This window comes from Clavelina lepadiformis, chromosome 8 (assembly GCF_947623445.1).
Source record: "Clavelina lepadiformis chromosome 8, kaClaLepa1.1, whole genome shotgun sequence".
NCBI classification, from domain to species: Eukaryota; Metazoa; Chordata; class Ascidiacea; order Aplousobranchia; family Clavelinidae; genus Clavelina; species Clavelina lepadiformis.
Window position 1 is genome coordinate 12,716,058 of NC_135247.1, and position 18,420 is coordinate 12,734,477.

At 35.2% G+C, this 18,420-nt stretch overlaps 1 protein-coding gene across 7 annotated transcripts in view; it reads left to right on the forward strand.

The window, feature by feature from the left end:
* The window catches only part of LOC143469719 (putative voltage-dependent N-type calcium channel subunit alpha-1B), a 42,759-nt gene that overhangs the window by 15,200 nt on the left and 9,139 nt on the right, over nucleotides 1–18,420 (forward strand). For 6 of the 7 annotated variants that reach the window (XM_076967513.1, XM_076967510.1, XM_076967512.1 and 3 more), the window contains 23 exons: nucleotides 2,702–2,817; nucleotides 3,113–3,166; nucleotides 3,354–3,440; nucleotides 3,520–3,610; nucleotides 3,848–3,975; nucleotides 4,071–4,183; nucleotides 4,806–4,918; nucleotides 5,047–5,178; nucleotides 5,766–5,838; nucleotides 5,993–6,113; nucleotides 6,299–6,473; nucleotides 6,549–6,771; nucleotides 7,041–7,111; nucleotides 7,286–7,461; nucleotides 12,256–12,358; nucleotides 12,622–12,811; nucleotides 12,924–13,030; nucleotides 14,928–15,024; nucleotides 15,263–15,423; nucleotides 15,720–15,860; nucleotides 16,043–16,244; nucleotides 16,368–16,532; nucleotides 17,471–17,590. In XM_076967513.1, coding sequence (XP_076823628.1) covers nucleotides 2,702–2,817; nucleotides 3,113–3,166; nucleotides 3,354–3,440; nucleotides 3,520–3,610; nucleotides 3,848–3,975; nucleotides 4,071–4,183; nucleotides 4,806–4,918; nucleotides 5,047–5,178; nucleotides 5,766–5,838; nucleotides 5,993–6,113; nucleotides 6,299–6,473; nucleotides 6,549–6,771; nucleotides 7,041–7,111; nucleotides 7,286–7,461; nucleotides 12,256–12,358; nucleotides 12,622–12,811; nucleotides 12,924–13,030; nucleotides 14,928–15,024; nucleotides 15,263–15,423; nucleotides 15,720–15,860; nucleotides 16,043–16,244; nucleotides 16,368–16,532; nucleotides 17,471–17,590 — 2,959 coding nt within the window. Of the gene's footprint in view, nucleotides 1–2,701; nucleotides 2,818–3,112; nucleotides 3,167–3,353; nucleotides 3,441–3,519; nucleotides 3,611–3,847; nucleotides 3,976–4,070; nucleotides 4,184–4,805; nucleotides 4,919–5,046; nucleotides 5,179–5,765; nucleotides 5,839–5,992; nucleotides 6,114–6,298; nucleotides 6,474–6,548; nucleotides 6,772–7,040; nucleotides 7,112–7,285; nucleotides 7,462–12,255; nucleotides 12,359–12,621; nucleotides 12,812–12,923; nucleotides 13,031–14,927; nucleotides 15,025–15,262; nucleotides 15,424–15,719; nucleotides 15,861–16,042; nucleotides 16,245–16,367; nucleotides 16,533–16,735; nucleotides 16,841–17,470; nucleotides 17,591–18,420 lie in introns of all 7 variants that reach the window. The other variant, XM_076967511.1, reaches the window with a different exon arrangement.

Genomic DNA, 18,420 nt, shown 5'->3' on the forward strand with positions numbered 1-18,420 from the left:
ATGGCAATAACTGCTTAACCACTATATATTAGTACAAGTCCTTTCTCCAGTATATTTACTGACAACTACTCTTTGATTTGCTAACTTGTTTTTGGACTTGCCCCTCACTTTTAGCTACGTGCGTAAAGGTTTATCAAACCCGTAGTTCATATGGCTCAGTTCTGTTACCGCTTGTTCAGAGTTTGGATAGTGGTGACTTTATCATGATTGTGTTCAGCACCCTTTTTTCTACTGTGTTGTACTCTTTGGGTCATTTGCTCAACTCAATCTTGTTTTTGGTATACTCGCTGCGAAGGTTTGACTATAACAAACTTATGTTTGCAAACTATATAGTTTCAATTTGGACTATATATATTGCTCTGTCATAATCTGGTGAGCTGGAAAATTTTATGTCGAAGTAAATACCTTGTATAATTGCAAATATGAACGATTTAATGATGTTGAGGTATAATTATAAATTTATAATTGAAAGCAATCATTCGGCAACTGAACAGTAAAAATACTGCACTATTAACAATAAACATCCAATCGTAAGGAATTTCCTAACAACATACTTCGTGAACTTACTTTTTCGTGGTATTCGTGGTAGAAATGTTAAAAAAGATATTTCTTAACACTTCTTTGTCATAGCAGCGATTGTGGTCCTAGACCTAGACTAAACGCTGTTTTATTAAAACTTGATAAGTGATGATCTCTCATCGACTTTAGTCTTGCATCTTAAATCTATAACTTTGGAGTTTAGCAATTAGCGTGATGGCATTAGCATTCATTAGCAGTTAGCCGCCAAGTAGTCGTAAATTGTCAAGTCAAATTGTTAATTGCGGGAACTTCAATTATTTTTTGTACGAGCTGGAAAGAAAATGTTGTATTATTGAAATATTTCACAGTAGACTTCAACGTTTATTAAGAAAATAAAATATTCAAACATTAAAATGATGAACAGGGCAGCGCATTTCCGTGGGTTGATGAATTAGGATTTATGAGCGATCATATGAGCGTCTGCAGTTACTGTAATGGCTAACAATTTTTTAGTCGTTAAGCGGTTAATAGCCGGATAAAATTTCCCAGCTCCACGTAAATCAAAAACGAAATTTGACTGAAATTGCAGGTTTCCAACTTTGTTTTACGTTAAGAAGTATCGTTTGTGTTTGACCGCCGGTAGGTTCCCAGCTGTGTCTTGCATGGACCACTTGCTGACTGCATTTTTATAATTACAAAATTTTTTAAGAGAGACCGGATCTGGAAGTCTCAATTTTCGTTTTTACATACTGTATATTAAAACTAGCTCTAAAAAGTTACTTAACTTTTTCATGGTTATCGATAAATTATAATCCCTCAAATTCCTGGAGGCCATTTTATATCGTGGTTGAGCCTTTCTTATATTTGAACTATTATATGGATATTTTAAAAACGTTTCTCAAGCGTGAAAACCTGCCCTGTCGACGCTCTTGTGGTCACCCAATGTGGGGAATAAAGTCACCGTGGCATCTTTAAACTGTTACTTACTAGTTTTTCATAAAACTTACATACAAGATTGACGTCAACCGCTAGCAGTTATCTTTACCTGTAAAGTTTTGCAGCAGCATGTTAAATTTTGGCGTTCATATCAGAACATTCTGCTACGCTCTTGCACTTCTTTCCATATCTAACCAACCAAACTCCTTTTAGCATAGCACCTGGCTTTTGTGTTACCACAATTAGTGGTCTTTTTATAATGACACACCATGTTAGTTGAGTAGTCTTCAAAGTACACACGCACAAAACAAGGATTTGGGATATTAAAATGAAATGAAAGGTGACGTTCTTCCCATTGGTTCGAAGGTGCTACAAATTGGCTCACTTCATATTCGGCCCCGTACCGACATGTCCCAACAGAAGTGCTGAATAAAAAACTCTTTCTATATTGTATACACTTTCTACACCAAAAAGTATACAATATATTCCTCATTACAAAAAGTAAAGCTTGAAAATTTAACTTTTCGGCCAAAAAAAAATCTGATATCTTTGGCACTTCACCAACTACATGTACAAGTTCCAAACTATGTATACAACAAGACATAACAATGACACACGCATACAAATTAATTTTTACGCAACAACTGGTATTTCAGGTGTAAACCAAGTGACCACTTCCTTGTGTGACTTCGAGCCCCGGCCTTTCTTACAACTTTTCCAGATTTTCATGGCGCACTTTTATAATCTATGATTCTATCAAGTATGAAAGTACCATTTTAATGAAGGTTTTGTCTCACATCACGAATTGCCGGCATTCCATTTTATGCAGCAGTTTAATGAGAATAACGTTTGAAGAGTTTTGTCGTGATAGGTCCTGTGAATTATAGTTGACTTGAAATCTTAATTGAAATGTTTTTTAATGCCATAAACAACTTTACATAGTCTAAACTTTTCATAGCAGTGGCTGTATATTAACGAATATGGTGATGTGCTGCATGTGTTGCATGCGTAGTTTGTAGTGATTTTTGGCACGTGATTTGGTGGTATGAAGTTTTCTGAATAGAGCTTGCTTGTGCCAGTTCTGCCATATAAATTGGTTAGAATGACGTCATGTTTGTCATCTATAAAAGCGGATTATTTTTACCGTTATTTACTAATCAGAACATTTTTAAGGTTATGAGCTGTTCAAGAAATTAGGTCAGTTATATATGAAATCTTCATATAATTAAATTTTGTTTTTATGAAGCGAATTCGCTAAAGAAAGGGAGCGAGTAGAAAACAGACTTGCTTTCCTAAAAGTCCGCAAAAAACAACAGATGGATCGTGAACTAGATGGTTACCTAGAATGGATGCAAAAAGCAGGTATAAACATAGATATATATACTTTACTATTTTTCAATGTGTGTAAATATTTTACACAGCGAGACGTTTAACAACAGAATAATATCATCACTTAAATGAGTTCAAAATGTCCTAAATAATTTCGTCAGAAAAATAACTTAGCGCGTTCTTTCTATATAGCTAACTCAAAAAACTGTTTGCAATACCCATTTTCCATCATTTTTGATTTTCTTCCCCAAATGATACTTTGATGATAGGCTATTAACACGAGAACTTCTTTATAAGTTGTGTAAGACTTAAATGGCTTCTATTGCAGAAGAAGTCATTTTGGCTGAAGAAGACAGAACAATAGAGAAATCGGCTATTGAAGGTGTCTAAATGTTCACTCTATTGTTATTTTAAATTCCCATAACAAACCCAATATCTCTCATGAGCGTTTTTTTTTTGTATGAGCTGTATAATTAACATCATTTTTTGTTTTTGTACGTTTTTTTTTCAAATTTTATTTATATAAAATTCCATTGAAAGTAGATACTCTAACTTTACCTTACCTGTAGCACACCGTCGAAAAGCTGATCAGCGGCGAAGTCAACTCGATTTGCTGGATTCAGACGATAGCTTTTCTGATATTTCAAACGGAGTTGGTAAACATCTTCGATTTGTCTTTAAGTTTAGAAAGTCACTTCGTTATCTTTTAAATTAATTTGGAAGTATTGTACTCAGGCGGAAACAACCCATTTACCCGCTCATATCCAAACACGCAGCCAAGAAATTCTTTTATGGCCTGGTTAACTAGAAAAGAAAAAAGATTCAGGTTTATTTTATTGGTTTAAAAAAAATGTATCGAAAAATTCTGTTGCTGAAAAATTAAGGCTGATTTTAAATGAGATTATACCTAGATTCTTGGGTAATTAACAGGCTAAATAGATTGACTTTTTGCATGAACTTGTTATTTTTAATTTTTTGTAGTTATGTTGTTTTTGTGAAATCGATGTCATTTTAAAACGAAACATGTGATTTCCAGCCGAGACTCAAATGTAATTGCTTTCAGGATGAAGTGCAGACATGTGGTTAAATCGCCGATATTTTATTGGATTGTTCTCGGTCTCGTTATGCTTAACACAGTTTTTCTGTCATCTGTGCATTATGGAGAACCGAAATGGTGGAGAAACTTTTTGTGTGAGTGTTCTAATAAAAATTAATCTATAAACTATTTGGTTTTTGTCTTTTAACTAGCCTCCTGTTTCTAACTTGGTAATTTTTGTGTTTTCCAGATTATGCCGAGTTTGTGTTTCTTGGCCTTTTCTCCTTTGAAATTTTAATTAAAGTTTATGGCCTTGGACCAAGAACTTATATGCGCTCTTCTTTTAATATTTTCGATTTTCTGGTAGGCTTTCGTTTGTTTCGCAATTTTGTATGAACGCATGATATTTATGACATTACAGTAAACGGAAGCTAGAATGGTGCTCTTCAATCTTCTTGGCGCCATGGAACTCTTAGTATACGTTTGCAAACGCAATGAGGCAATGAATGCAATGCATCCCCCATTATAATAGAAGTTTAAAGAACGTGTACATTTACGCATTCGTTACATCACCGGAGATGTATAAATGGTGGTGTTTAATTGGGACTGTTTTAGTGAAAAATAGTTATGCAACAGATATTCTGGTGAATTGTTCACAAAACGCAAGAAACCATTTCCCTAGAGTACGCGGAAGAGCCTCTGTGAAGCTCTGGTGAAGGTCACGGAACCCATTTAAAGATTTTGCGGAAAATGTCTAAATGTTTTCGTTTGTTTTGGGTTCCGTGGAACCTTTGTTGAAGAGCGCTGAGCTAGATTCAAAATCTATGAGGAATCCGATGAAATGTTACGGCTGCCAATATTTTTGCTTATAAATTGCTGTTAAAATTTAAATATTGATTCACTTTATAAACGTATCTGTAAATATTATTGTATGAACCGAACTTGCAAATCCATATTCCCATGCACAATTTTTTTTCGAATTTAGGTGATCCTTGGTTCAATTTTTGAAATTATTTGGTCGGTTATGCGGCCAGGTGCATCATTTGGCATAAGTGTGCTTCGGGCACTGAGATTGCTTAGAGTGTTCAAATTTACCAGGTGAATATATACTGCAAGTGCAAGTGTTGGTTCTTGTTTGATTTACTCAACGAAATAATAGAATTTTGCCAAGTATAATTTACGGAATAAAAGGTTTGGGAAAAATGACAGGTTTGTTGTTTTTTTAGTGCCTGGATGGGTCTCCGTAATCTTGTGGTGTCGCTGATGAGTTCATTGCGTTCCATCATGTCTTTAATCTTTCTGCTATTTTTGTTTCTTGTCGTGTTTGCATTACTGGGAATGCAAATTTTTGGTGGAAGGTTGGTTCGAATGTTTGGTATTGTTGTTTAGGGTCACTATTTCACCAGAAAAATTATACGTTTAAAACTACTTTTCACCGTTTCTAATCAAACTAACTTGTATTGTAACATACGAAAATCTAAATCTATATGTCAAATCTACTTTCTAAACCAAATATAACTTGAAATAAATCCTAAATAACTAAAATCAACTTTACTTTTTGCATATACCAATTCTCCTAACTTAACCGCCTCTATCGATCTCTAACAACGGGTTACATCACCGTCACTCACGGTTAAATAGTAATTTTTGATCATCTATAGTATACAGCTATAGGTTTCGACGTTACTGTCTGCATGCTGCTCAACCATCGTGGTTATGTTGTGCACTCTGCTATTCATTATATACAAATTATATGCATGTAGTTTGACTTACAATATACACAAGTCCTATTAAATGCATACTGTATAAAAACTATTAAGATTTTTACCAGCAAACTGAAACAGTTTTTCGTGGTAAATGAAGCATGAAATAAAAACCGTTTGTGACACTTCCAAGGAATTTTCCTGCATCCTGCTTATATAAAACTACTACATTTTCGTCTTAGGTTTAGTTTTCAAGGAGGTCTGCCGAATTCAAACTTCGATTCTTTTCCCAGCGCAATTCTCACCGTCTTTCAGGTTTCGGGGCACTACAGCTTTGCAACATATTTGAAATAAAAATTAAAATCCTTTCTTGTTAATACTCTTATCGTGTATAAACATTTTACGGTTCCGTATATTTTCTTTACGTTTGGATAGCATTTAACTCAAAACATGGCTTCCTTTCTTTAAGATTTTGACTGGTGAAGATTGGAATGTAGTCATGTATAATGGAGTTCAAGCTATGGGAGGTGTAAACAATGGTGGTCTCATGTATTCACTGTATTTCATATTCCTGGTCCTGTTTGGGAATTGTATCCTTTAGTAATTTAATTTTCTTAAGCTACAACCAATAACACTTGATATCATATTTGGAAATCCTGCGTAAAACGTCTTTTTTATTCATTCATAACTTGTTTAAGTATAACTATAGATTTATCATTTACATTCTTCCAGTAACGTCTCCTTAATCGACTTTGACTTGACCCGCATTAAACAGACACTCTCTTAAATGTCTTTTTGGCGATTGCCGTTGACAATCTGGCAAACGCTCAAGAACTAACCAAAGACGAGGAAGAGGAAAACGATACAAAGGAAGCAAAGAAAGCATTGCGAGTAGCACGGGAAGTGGATTCAGTTAGCCCTGGATCGGGGGAAATGTTGAGAAAAAAATTGTAAGTTGACATTATACTAAAAAGAATTCTATTTTTAGCATGTGTACAATTCACCAACGATGTTGAACTTGCCAGATTAGAAAAACAAAATAGCCTCAAAACATCCCCAAGTTCTGTATGGGAAGCTCGACAAAGAGAAATAAGACAACAACGTCGTATACAACATGGAACTGAAAGTGCCGCCAATATAACTGACGAAAGTGACGACGACTTGTATGTGCCCGGAGAACGAAGGAGCGGAAAATACTTTGATATATTAAACTACACTAAAGAACCAAAAGCTGACTCTGCCTTGAAGGTTTGACGTCAGATTTCTTTCGGTCCGCCCACTTTCTCAGAAAGTATTTTCTCCTGTAATGAAATTCCAAATGACAATATCCAAACCACTTCCAACCACAAGCATTGCATAAATTCGGAATTGTTGTGGGATTCTTAGTTTTCAGACTAGTGCTATGCGAGATATTGTCATTATGGAAATTGTTTTTTGGGAAAGCGTTGTGTAGACTCAAATTGTCCGATATAGAAAATCTCGACCTAAAAAGTAAATGCTGTTTGTATACATTTTAGTTGAATAGTTCAAATGATGGATCACCTGTTAAGCAACTGACAGACGACAGCTCCACAACAACTGTGAAAAGGTACGCTCTTGACATATTACCTATTTTAATCTTTGCGTATAGGCTATTTATAAAGATGTTTCGACGTTTCGTTGGGTCTATAACTAATTATTGGTGGCTGGCCAAGGTTGTTATACATTCAGTTAATAAAAAATATCAAGATAAGCTGATAATGCAGCCATCGACTCTATGTAGGCCTATTGTTGAAAAACATCTTCGGAACACTACTGACAACTCAAATTTGGTGAATCTTCCTTCTCCTCGTCGAAATCATATGGTGAATAAGTCTATGACTGATGATCTCTACATCACTATGCACAATGAAGATGGAATTTTAAAAAATTTTGGAAATGATAATGCATCTTCCGCCGGTAAGTTGTCGGAGACCAGTTGGTTAATCTTTAATCCGTATGTCTGAGTGGCTATGGCCCTTGAAAGTAGAAACATCGTATTCTACTCATCGTACAAATTAGAAAATATTTAGCCAAAAGGTTGTAGTTTTATGCAATAACAGCCATTATACTTACACTGTGATTGAAACGCTACAAATCATAACAAATCCTCCTCAAAAGCTTTGTTTTGAAATGCCATTTATAAAACGGCATGAGAAGGTATGACTTCCTAAAACCAGCAAATTAGGGTTAACCTTCGAAATGGTTTAGTATGTTGATTCTGGATAGAAACAAAACTGTGAGAATTACCTTTGGTACCAGGTTTCCCATTTCTTTATGTGAGGGGCAAAAACGAGTTCGTATTGTAAACCAAAGACTAGTTTTCAATGAGAATATACGGGAGTGAGAGAATTTATTATGTAGTGGCCTAGTCTATCGTGGATAAGTAGTTACCACATTGACGAAAATGTATAGAAAATTTGTTGCTAATGATGAGAAATGGCGGTAATTATGACGACATCATGTAAAAATCAACATGCTTGATGTCCAGCGTTTGAATTAACGTTGGCAAAAGTAGGTGGTCTAAGAATTTTATCAGTAAAATAACTTTGCAGGTGAGCGATTAGATGAATACGATATTTATTTTCAGCATACAACGTCATATAAGACAATACATGTATACGGTACTAGTGAAGCATTGGTGCTTTTACGGCATGCAGCACCGGCACCAGACTAGTGCATACAGCCAAAGCTGAATTCAGTAAGCTGTAGCTTAACATCTATTCCTTCACCAGTATAAATACACCAATTGTTAGTTTGGTTTGGTTTTATTAACCCAAGATATTCCCCTTCCGCACTTAAGAACACTTTAATCAATCCCGTTTCTGTCGCCGACACAAAATGTTCTATTCCTACTTTGACCACCAACATTGTTTTCACATTGTGCCGTCATAGTTGCCACGACGTATGTCACAGTCAGCGCCAAATGTTTTGTAATAATGGCTGAAGTTTTTCTATAACTACACGTTATTGAAAAATGTTTTGTCCTTATTGACAATTCCTCTTTGACTTAGTCTTAAGATCAACTTATTTTTGGACGTGTATCCCGAAATCCGGAAAGTTATACGTGTACTCCGATATACTCTATGACGTTAAACCTAGAAATCCGAACACCGAAAAAGCAATTTCCGTATACCGTATTATAGGCTAATGCATATTGACTATTTTCCACATGACATTATCAGTTATCTTGCACATGAAAAATATGATTCTCGACATATTCCGTTTTTAAAAATGTTTATGATTGAAACTTCTAACGCCGTCGAGCTATTGTTATTCCGGATTTTGTCATACTGAAAATGTTTTTCGTAGTACACCTGAAAAAGCAAGCTTACGCTTGCGAAAGCTCGTGTAGAAAAATATAAAGTTAATCTTCAGAGTGCCAAACTATATCCTGTTTTTTATTTTACTTTAAAATTTGGTTAACACGGTTCAGACAACTTCAAGTCATGCTGCAAATGTCGGCTTAATTCTGTAAAGGGTCCGACAATAACCACTCAAACTTCGTATAACTGCTCACCAAGTGTAAAAATGAGGGGAAAGTTCTAAAAGAAGTCGAGTGTAAATTAAAGACGAATTGTTTGTAAGAATACAGGACAAAAATTAAAAAAAAATTATATATATCCAAGTAAATATTGGCCAAAGTGTTTCGAAAGATTGCCGAAAATTTAAACTGCTGCTACTGATTTAATTATTGAATAGCACTGTAGTACATTATACACTGTGACTATGTTGCACCATTTTGACATGCATTTTGGGTTCGAGACGCTGACCTCATCATGACAGCTTTATGACGTCATTGGGTAAGTGTGTAAATTAGAAATATAACATCATTGTCTTAGGTCACAAGTTTTATACAGTAGTAGTTCCTTGCAGGGTTTCTTAAAATATCAAGAAATAAAGTTTCTTCCAACTAAATATCACTGAAGGATGGAATTAGAGTTTACTGCTATAATCGTTTCTTTTATGTTGTCATTGTCTTCGAAGTTTATTGCGTTGGTGTCGACGTTGTCTTCTGGGGTGTCCAAATGTCGATAGCTTCCAGCCTCCTTTCGTCGCATATTACCTTATACCTTGGGCGCTTTGCGTAAATGTACTCCATTTCTTCGAAATTGCGACCCGGGTGTAGGGCCTCTTCCTATAACTTTAGCTGGCCGTTACTCTTCCTCTGCAACGGTACGTGATGTCTTTCTCTTCCGATAGGCTGGACAGGGTTTTCGAGTGTTGGTCATAATATACCTTTTGTATAGTGGGGTTGTTATTTGAAGTGTTTTGCTACGACCTTTGGTTTGTGATGGAAGGAGTTGCCGGGCACGCATTGGCAATTTTTTGCGCAGGCGGCGACCTTATGACTAATTGGGTAGGGGAATGCCCTTCGTTTATAGGCGTGTTGTGGTATTCCAATTAGGACAGGTAAGGATTTCTTTCACGAGTGACTTATTTAATAGTCTTTTAACGGTTAGAACAGTTATCTCTTTCAAGCCGTATACCTTTGACTTGGGATAATTTGGACTTGAGGTGATACACGTGAACTCCGATTTTTTACGGAAGTTTGAAAATTCGTAGCTTGCACACTGCAGCCGATTGTCCGAGCTTACAGTTTGGGGTATGCCGAGACAGCAGAATATTGATTTCATTCCTTCAGTTACCGTAGCACTGAAAGTGTCTGGCAGCTGACTCGCCTCTGGTTATCGGCTGTAGTGGGAAACCACAACAAGATAGATTTGTTCAGTCCAGTAGAACAGGTCTGCAGCTACATCTTCCTACGGTTGATTTGATGGCTCCTGGGGGCTAAAGACACTTTCGTGTTTGAGAGCTGGAACTCTTGGAATACAGTGCAATTTGTGATAAGGTCCCAGATTTTGGACGACATTCCTGGCCAAAGCTTGACGTTTCTGTTTCGGCTCAGGCATTTGACTATATTCATTAGTGGTTGTCATGTATCCGGCGTAGCGTCTCCTTTTATAATAGCTTAAGAACCAAGACCCTTTCACACTTAGGCACAAGAGGGAAAGTTCTTCACGAAAGGCTAGTATGGCTTGACCCGGAGCTTAAAATCACTGCGGTGCTTGGGCCATCCAGTAAACACATACCTTTTCAGAGTCTGGAACGTTTCATCGTTGACGGATGTCGATTTGATTTCCAAAGTGAGATCGTGACTGTTTGTTGGCAATGATTCCATTAATAGAACATGAGCTTCTATATCTACATCTGGATCGATGGTCTCATTTAAGTATATAGTTGCGTGAGAGTGCAACGGCAAGTGGTATATCCATACCAGTTACATATACATGAGGTTAATATCATACTGCTGTAGTTTTAAGATCATTCTTGGTAAACGGGGGAGATGGAAGTGAAAGTTTTCTGTACTATTGATACTAACGCCTTGTGGTCGGTTTGATCAGTTAATTACCGTCAGTCCGTAAATGTACTGGTGGTACTTCTGATATCTGAAGACAATGACAAGCAATGTCGTTTTCAATTTGCGCATAGTTTTGATTGGGTTAAGCTTCGTGAAGCGAATTCCATAACCCCGTGTTCCAACAATGTTGCTGCTCCAGAGCCTTAATTGTTTCGACATAAGTATAATAACATTACAGTTTCTATCATTAAAAACAAGAATAAAATGTTCCTCTAAGTCTAACATAATAAAAATTCTCTATTATTTTATAAATAAGCTTAGTTATTCAACACATCTCCAATACATTACAAGTTATTAAAAAAGTTCCAATTGTTTAATATGGAAGGAAGCTTATTATTTATTCCAGTATTCAAGACTTTAAACTGTTGTTTCGCATTAGGGGAATTATTTTCCAATGCAAAATATTACGCTGTTTTGTGGTTATAGGCGGTAATAAAACCTTAATTAGCTAAAATCAACTTCTTGCATTGCCTTCCTCCTAATTCAACAGGCTTTCTTTAACCACAGGGTGCGTGACTTACTTTTGGTGAAATAGTCACTCTGTTATATCTATTACTTGCAAGCATGACAGCAAGCACATCAATTCATGGTTGCTATTTGTATCATTTCCGATGCCAGTTCTGAAAAAATATAAAATAAAAAAGAAAATACCAAATAAATCTGAAAATACACGCTCTCTAGCAAGGACCCGAAACGGAAGACGACTCGTTACGTAGTGATCAGTATATGACTGCTGAGTTTAAGTAGTTCAAAGATGTTCTCAGTCTAAAGATGAAAAATGCAGACATACCGGCATAAATAAACCACAGACATTCCAACACCATAAACTTTATTACTGCAAAGTTTACAAAGTGTTCATGGGTGCTCGTCCTTCATTTTCGCTATGAGATTATTTGGTAAGTTTTAAAAATTTGGGTTTCTTCCAAACTATTTACAGTTATAATATATATATTATAACTATTATAATATATATAATATAATACAATGTTAAACTGTGTAAAATGCATTACTGTATTGTATTAATTATATTACTTGCAAAACGAATAACTGCTACTTGACGTTATGCTTTTGAAAATGACGGCTGAATCGCAAAAAATGAAGTTATCTTTCTAATTTTAGCTAGTATAGACTTACCCAGTGACGTCATGATGTCATACTGACGTGATGAGGTCAAAATTGGTAAGGTCCCGGTCTTAAATTGCGCGTCGAAATGATACGCCATATACTACCTTGAATGGTTTTCGTCGTTAAATTGTTTATTGAATGATTTGAAATAAATATTGGTAATGCAGCTGAAGAAGGTCGCTGTGGCCCATCATCTGAAAACAGCAGCGTCAACAAACCCAAGCCAATTCTTCCATACAGCTCAATGTTTATATTTAGTCCGACTAACCCGTAAGTTAACTATAAAAGTTAATATGTGATAAAGCTCTAATAGACAATGTAATCAACACGTTAATTTTATGCAATCAGGTCATGTGGAATGTGAATTACAGTACTATATTCATAAATCACAATGGGAAATTTGATTCTAGTTGATGGACGGACTATGTATATTGTTGTTTATGTAGCATAATAAACCGTAATGTATTCCATAACAAACTTCCTTCTGACCAGCAACTGATTACTTTTCCATATATATATGCTTCTTTTTTCAGCATTCGCTTAACCTGTCATTATATTGTCAACATGGGTTATTTTGAGACAACCATCCTTATAATTATTATACTGAATAGTCTAACATTGGCTGCAGAAGATCCAGTTGTTGACAAATCTCCAAGAAACATTGTGCTTGGATATTTTGATTTTATTTTCACTGCGGTTTTTACTTTTGAAATGCTTATGAAAGTGAGTATATTTTGCTGTTTACTTTACTCTTCAACATACACGTCTACTTCGTAATTTTGCTTTTGATATTCTGTGTTTTTTGAAAACCAATAAGATGATATATTTTGAACAGATGATAGACTTGGGTTTAGTTCTGCATCAAGGATCATACTTCCACAGTTTTTGGAATATTTTGGACTTTGTTGTAGTATGTAGCGCTCTTATAGGATTTGCACTGACGTTAGTTGTTCATTATACAATATCTTATGCGCCTAAAAACATATAATAATCATAATGTTAAATATTTTTTTAAGTTTATTTATCTTACCGTATATTGGGTTAAAACTGGTTTAGTAATCAAATGCCTAGGCTCATGATTTTGGTTCAGTTACAAAACCCACAAGCATGGTTAACCATAAATGTTAAAATTCCTTTTCTTTGTAGTTCTTCAAGTTTGTAAATTGTGAATGCGTAGCTGAAATTACATGCACATCCGCAATTAACGAACGTGCATGTATGATTTTCTGCCTGGCCGAAAGGTCAATAACAACGCGTTGGTAAAATACAGGCACCCTAAATCATCGTGTAAAAGTGCATACCTGTATAGGCCAAACGGTATGGCAAACCATACTGAACAAAAGTGAAAATCGTGATGTGTAAGGTATTGGGTTGGCCAAGTGGAACAAAAAACGTCTAATCATGGACAATTAAGGTGGTGTCAAACACCAAAAAGTGCCATAAAATCTTTGTTTGTTTTATTATACAGTAAATTTACTAAAATACTGATTACTCAAAAAACCCTGCATGGATGGCTCTGAAATTTTGCATGCCAATTTAGTATGCTTTGAACTACCATTCCATGAAATTCCATCAAAAAATCATGATTCAAACTTTTGTTACAGAGGCGCAAAATAAACACTAGAATTTTTGGTCTAAAAAAACAATTTCAGCTACTTTCATGCTAATTTTTAGCATAATTCTGCACGCGACCTGGGACATTGAAGCACGCCAACTGCTAGGGTAATTCCCAGGCTAGAAACACAACACCAACCATGCTGCCTTTTGGTTGGTGTAAACATGTGTTTTAAAGCCCAACGTAGGAGAACAACAAATTCATAAAGATCTTAGTTTTAGGTGTTTGACGCCTCCTTATGCGGTTTGGGATCATTATTGGTCAAAGTGAACGGAAACGTCACGTATATGAGGATAAAATATTTGGCGTGCACGTTGATAAATCTCCTGGGTGTGTATGTCACACTCTTCACTGTGGATTATATAACGGATTATATATAGTTACAACCTATTGCCTAAACCCAGTTTGCAAGTACGTTCGCATATTATAACGTTTTCGTCCACTTTGGCCAACAACGATCCCAAGTTCCCAACCCATCAGCCCAATCTTTGTTAACACGTAATCGCGCGTTTTTTTCGCATTTGATCAACGCAATACCTTACACGTAATGGTTTTCACATTTGTCCAGTATGGCTTGCCATAGGTTAGTAGATACGCGTTAGCAGTTTGCCAACGTGTTGTCAATTCGACAACGCGTTGACAATGTGGTTATATTTATCCGTTGAACGCCATGTTATTACCGTGCTTTCATCTGTTGGCATGTGATGAACAGAAATCCATATCAATTTTTCAAGTTATTCTATGTAAATTGCGAACATGTATATGCAAATGACCAGCACGCTTACAAATTACAAGCGAGTATTGAAATTCAAATATTGACCCGTGTTTGGTCAATACAGGTATGCAATGTTCACACAGTAATTTAGCATACATTTAATTTATCGCTTTTTGTTACGAAACTTTCGCTTTGAAAAAGAGCATATACAAGTAGATAAATTGCAAACGTGCATGCATTTTAAGCTACAAGCTTGCAAATATCAAACGTGTTGAGGAAGGCAAAATTTGACGCTTATGGCTATAACTATACACAAAACTATACAAAACTAGCATGTTTCTAGCTTTTCTTTCTGGTCCTTCATACCACTACTACTGGTACAGTACTACCGCTATATAAGAAAAACAGCTTAAATTTATCGTGGCTTTAAGTTTTATTGAATTCGACTTGGTAGATATGTTCGTTGCTTCAATGCGAAAGGTGATAGAAACTCAATAAATTTCTTACAGAGACCAAACAACTGTTCAGCTGGGAGTGATCAAGTCGCTTAGAGTTTTGAGAGTCCTGCGGCCTCTGAAGACTATTAAGCGGTTACCAAAACTTAAGGTAACATTAATATAAGTACCCACGAGCAATTGGTGAATATTATTCAGCATATGTTTATTGTGTGATGCGCATTTACTGCATTAATCATAATAGAGTTTTCGCAATCTACTTTGGCTTTCTCTTGGAAGGCTATAAAGGAAGTAATGTGTATGATAATTTTATATCCTATGGTTAAAAATCGGCTTGGGTATAGTCAGCTATATCCAGTTCTTAATATGTTACAAATTTGTGTTTTTAGGCGGTGTTTTTCTGTGTGGTGAATGCTTTCCGAAATGTTGCAACCATATTAATAGTATACATGCTTTTCATGTTCATTTTTGCTGTCATTGCTGTTGAACTTTTCAAGGGAAAGTTTTTTTACTGCACAGACTCGAACATGAATACTGAAGCAAAGTGCAAGTAAATGCTAACCCACTTACAGCTGTTACATAACTTTAATTCATATTTCTGGCTATACTAGTTACTACTAGTGCACTCAGATTCCACAGAATTCATTTTCAGTGGTACATCGTCTAGGACTCTAGGTAAAGACGTGTTTCTAGCACTACGAATTAATGCTATTGAGGTCGGAATATTTTTATTCATGTTTTCCCTTGTTTTCTCTTGCATTTAGCTTGGCCTTGATTATGATATAAGGCCTTTACATTTAACATTTTAACATATCTAATATATTGCAAAGGTGCTTTTTTTGATAGTGGGAATTACATTCACGACCATGCGGACGGGACGCAGTCGGTTCAACCAAGGAGATGGATGCGAAGAAATTTTCACTATGATAATGTGCCTTTTTCCTTTCTAACACTTTTTGTCATTTCAACTGGAGAGGGTTGGCCGGAGTAAGACAAATTGTATTTATTATTTGTCAATTACTTGTGTTAGATCATTGATATTTTTTACATTTTTTGGTGTGCATAAAATTACACCACTACATATATCCTTATAACCTTCTACACAAAAAAAAACTTCTGTTATTTTGTTTATTTTTCTGAGTCATATGCAACATTATGCATTTTTATAGCGTGCTGTGGCATTCTATTCAAACAACTGAAGAAGATAAAGGCCCCTCGCCAGGCTATAGAATGGAGATGAGCATCTTTTACATCGTTTTCTTCATCGTATTTCCTTTCTTTTTTGTGAACATTTTTGTGGCTTTTATTATCATTACTTTTCAAGAAGAAGGTGACAAAGCAATGTCAAACTGTTCACTCGAGAAGAATGAGGTAATCTGTTTTAACTAAACAAATCAAATCTATTGCTGTGCATTAACTGGACCATAATTAAGTACTGGAACTGTTTTTACAAATTAAGAAAGTAATAACCTTGCTTATTGTTAACAATTTCAGAGAGCTTGTTTGGAATTTGCAATATCATCAAAACCACTCACTCGCTTTATGCCAGAGGATAAACGCAGTTTGCAGTACCAGGTTTGGAAAGTTGTCATATCCCCAGTCTTCGAGTGGATAATAATGGGACTTATTGTACTGAATACAATTGTGCTAATGTTGAAGGTAAGTGGTAAACTATAAGTGCGAAAAGATAATCCATATTAACTTAGTCGATTGATGCACTGCTGTTAAAATTACATGTGATCATATGAAGTCTTCATTAAAAATACTGGATGGGTATTTTAATATTAATTAAGATTAACGTTTTTGCTACTGTTTGATATAAATTGTCATCTTTATTGATTGAAGCGTATTTCTTTTGATAGTATAACCAAATGGAATATGGAAATCAATTACGCGCCCTTAATATCTTTTTCACGAGCCTCTTCAGTCTTGAATGCTTCATAAAAATGTTTGCTTACGGCCCATTGGTAAACTTACAACATGGTGTAGTAATCTTATAAATTCATACCACTTGAAAACACTGTGCCTATTTTGGTTCTTAGCAAATTATTACTTTGTTATTAGAGCTAACGCGTGAGAGGTATATATTTTACAAAATAATGCACAATGTTATCAAATGGTTGCATTTACCACAATTGAATTGGAATGAAAAGGGTTTTGATGCATGAACTGTGGTTAAAGCACCGTATCTATAATCAAACGTACTTTATCATGGCACGGTCCGTTCTATGTCGAGTATGATATTGGAGTTTTAAAACAGCTTGATATTTTTCTTCCAACATTTTCAATGGCGCTAAATATCATTATTGGTTACATCTCAAGACACAGGCATGACGCTGTGTTTTAGTGCAATTTTAATTGTATCTGTAACATTTCATGAGCAAACTTTGCATTCATCGGCTTTAATGTAGATTACGAAACAGAACATTAATAACCACCTAGGCTATGCGGCAAACGATGTCAAAAAAAAGATAGCCTTTTATTGTGTGAACGTTAGCTAATGTTTTGGTAGCAGACGCCTTTTTACACTTTTACATTTGTTGTACAGTTTCATTGTTCTGTAGTTTATTGTTGTTGCATGATTGTTTCAATCATAGGATTATTGGAAATTTCAAGAAATTGAGGATTACGAGAGAATACTTTTCTATCTAAACACCGTATTCACGGGAATATTCACCGTCGAATGCATTCTTAAGATGATTGGACATGGAGTTGTCGTATGTAAATTTTTTCCTTAAGCTGGTTAATTAACAGCTGGAAGTCTATATTTAAATTTATTTCAGCATATCCCAACGTAGAACCTGGCTCTATTTTGGTGGTGCATGAACATTCAAATCTATGTAGTCAATATTTTTATTAAACGCATATGTTTTCAAATTTAATTAATCAATGTACGAGTGTATACATACAATCTCGTTTGATCAATTTCATAGCTTTGCACTTTCTAATGAAACAGGCGTAAAAGATACAAATGTTGACTCACAAATATGATAATAGAGAGCTACGCTTCTTTTGTTAGAAGTTATTATTTTTCTTTTAAAAGTACGTTAATTATAAGTTTATAAACAGTATATCTAGGACTAGCACTATATCCATTTCTTAGATTCAATTCATGTTACAAGAAGACGGCCAATTAAGCCATAGCTGTTACAAGAGCTGCTTTAGGGAAAGTAGGAAAAGACGGAACATTTTTTCAAATTGTGATTGTTTATCGATTAATTTTTCAATGGTGCCACTTCAACTTTTGTTGCGTAGTGGTTCCCTAGAACTATGCAAAACACCACAAAAATTATATCCACGCGTTTAAGTTTTCTTAACAGAATAAGTTAAAAAAGTTTCCCTGTTGTCGTATCTTAGGACGCGCAATTTACAAATGATGTGGCATCAAGTTTTTTAAAATGGTACTCTTTTAAGTATAAATTTATATTTTTTTATAGTTTATGATAACTTATTGACATGGTAATGTTGAAGAAAATACTTCGAAAGCAACTAATTATAGCTAATCAGCTGTTATATTATATACACAGGGAAACTAAACTCAAAATCT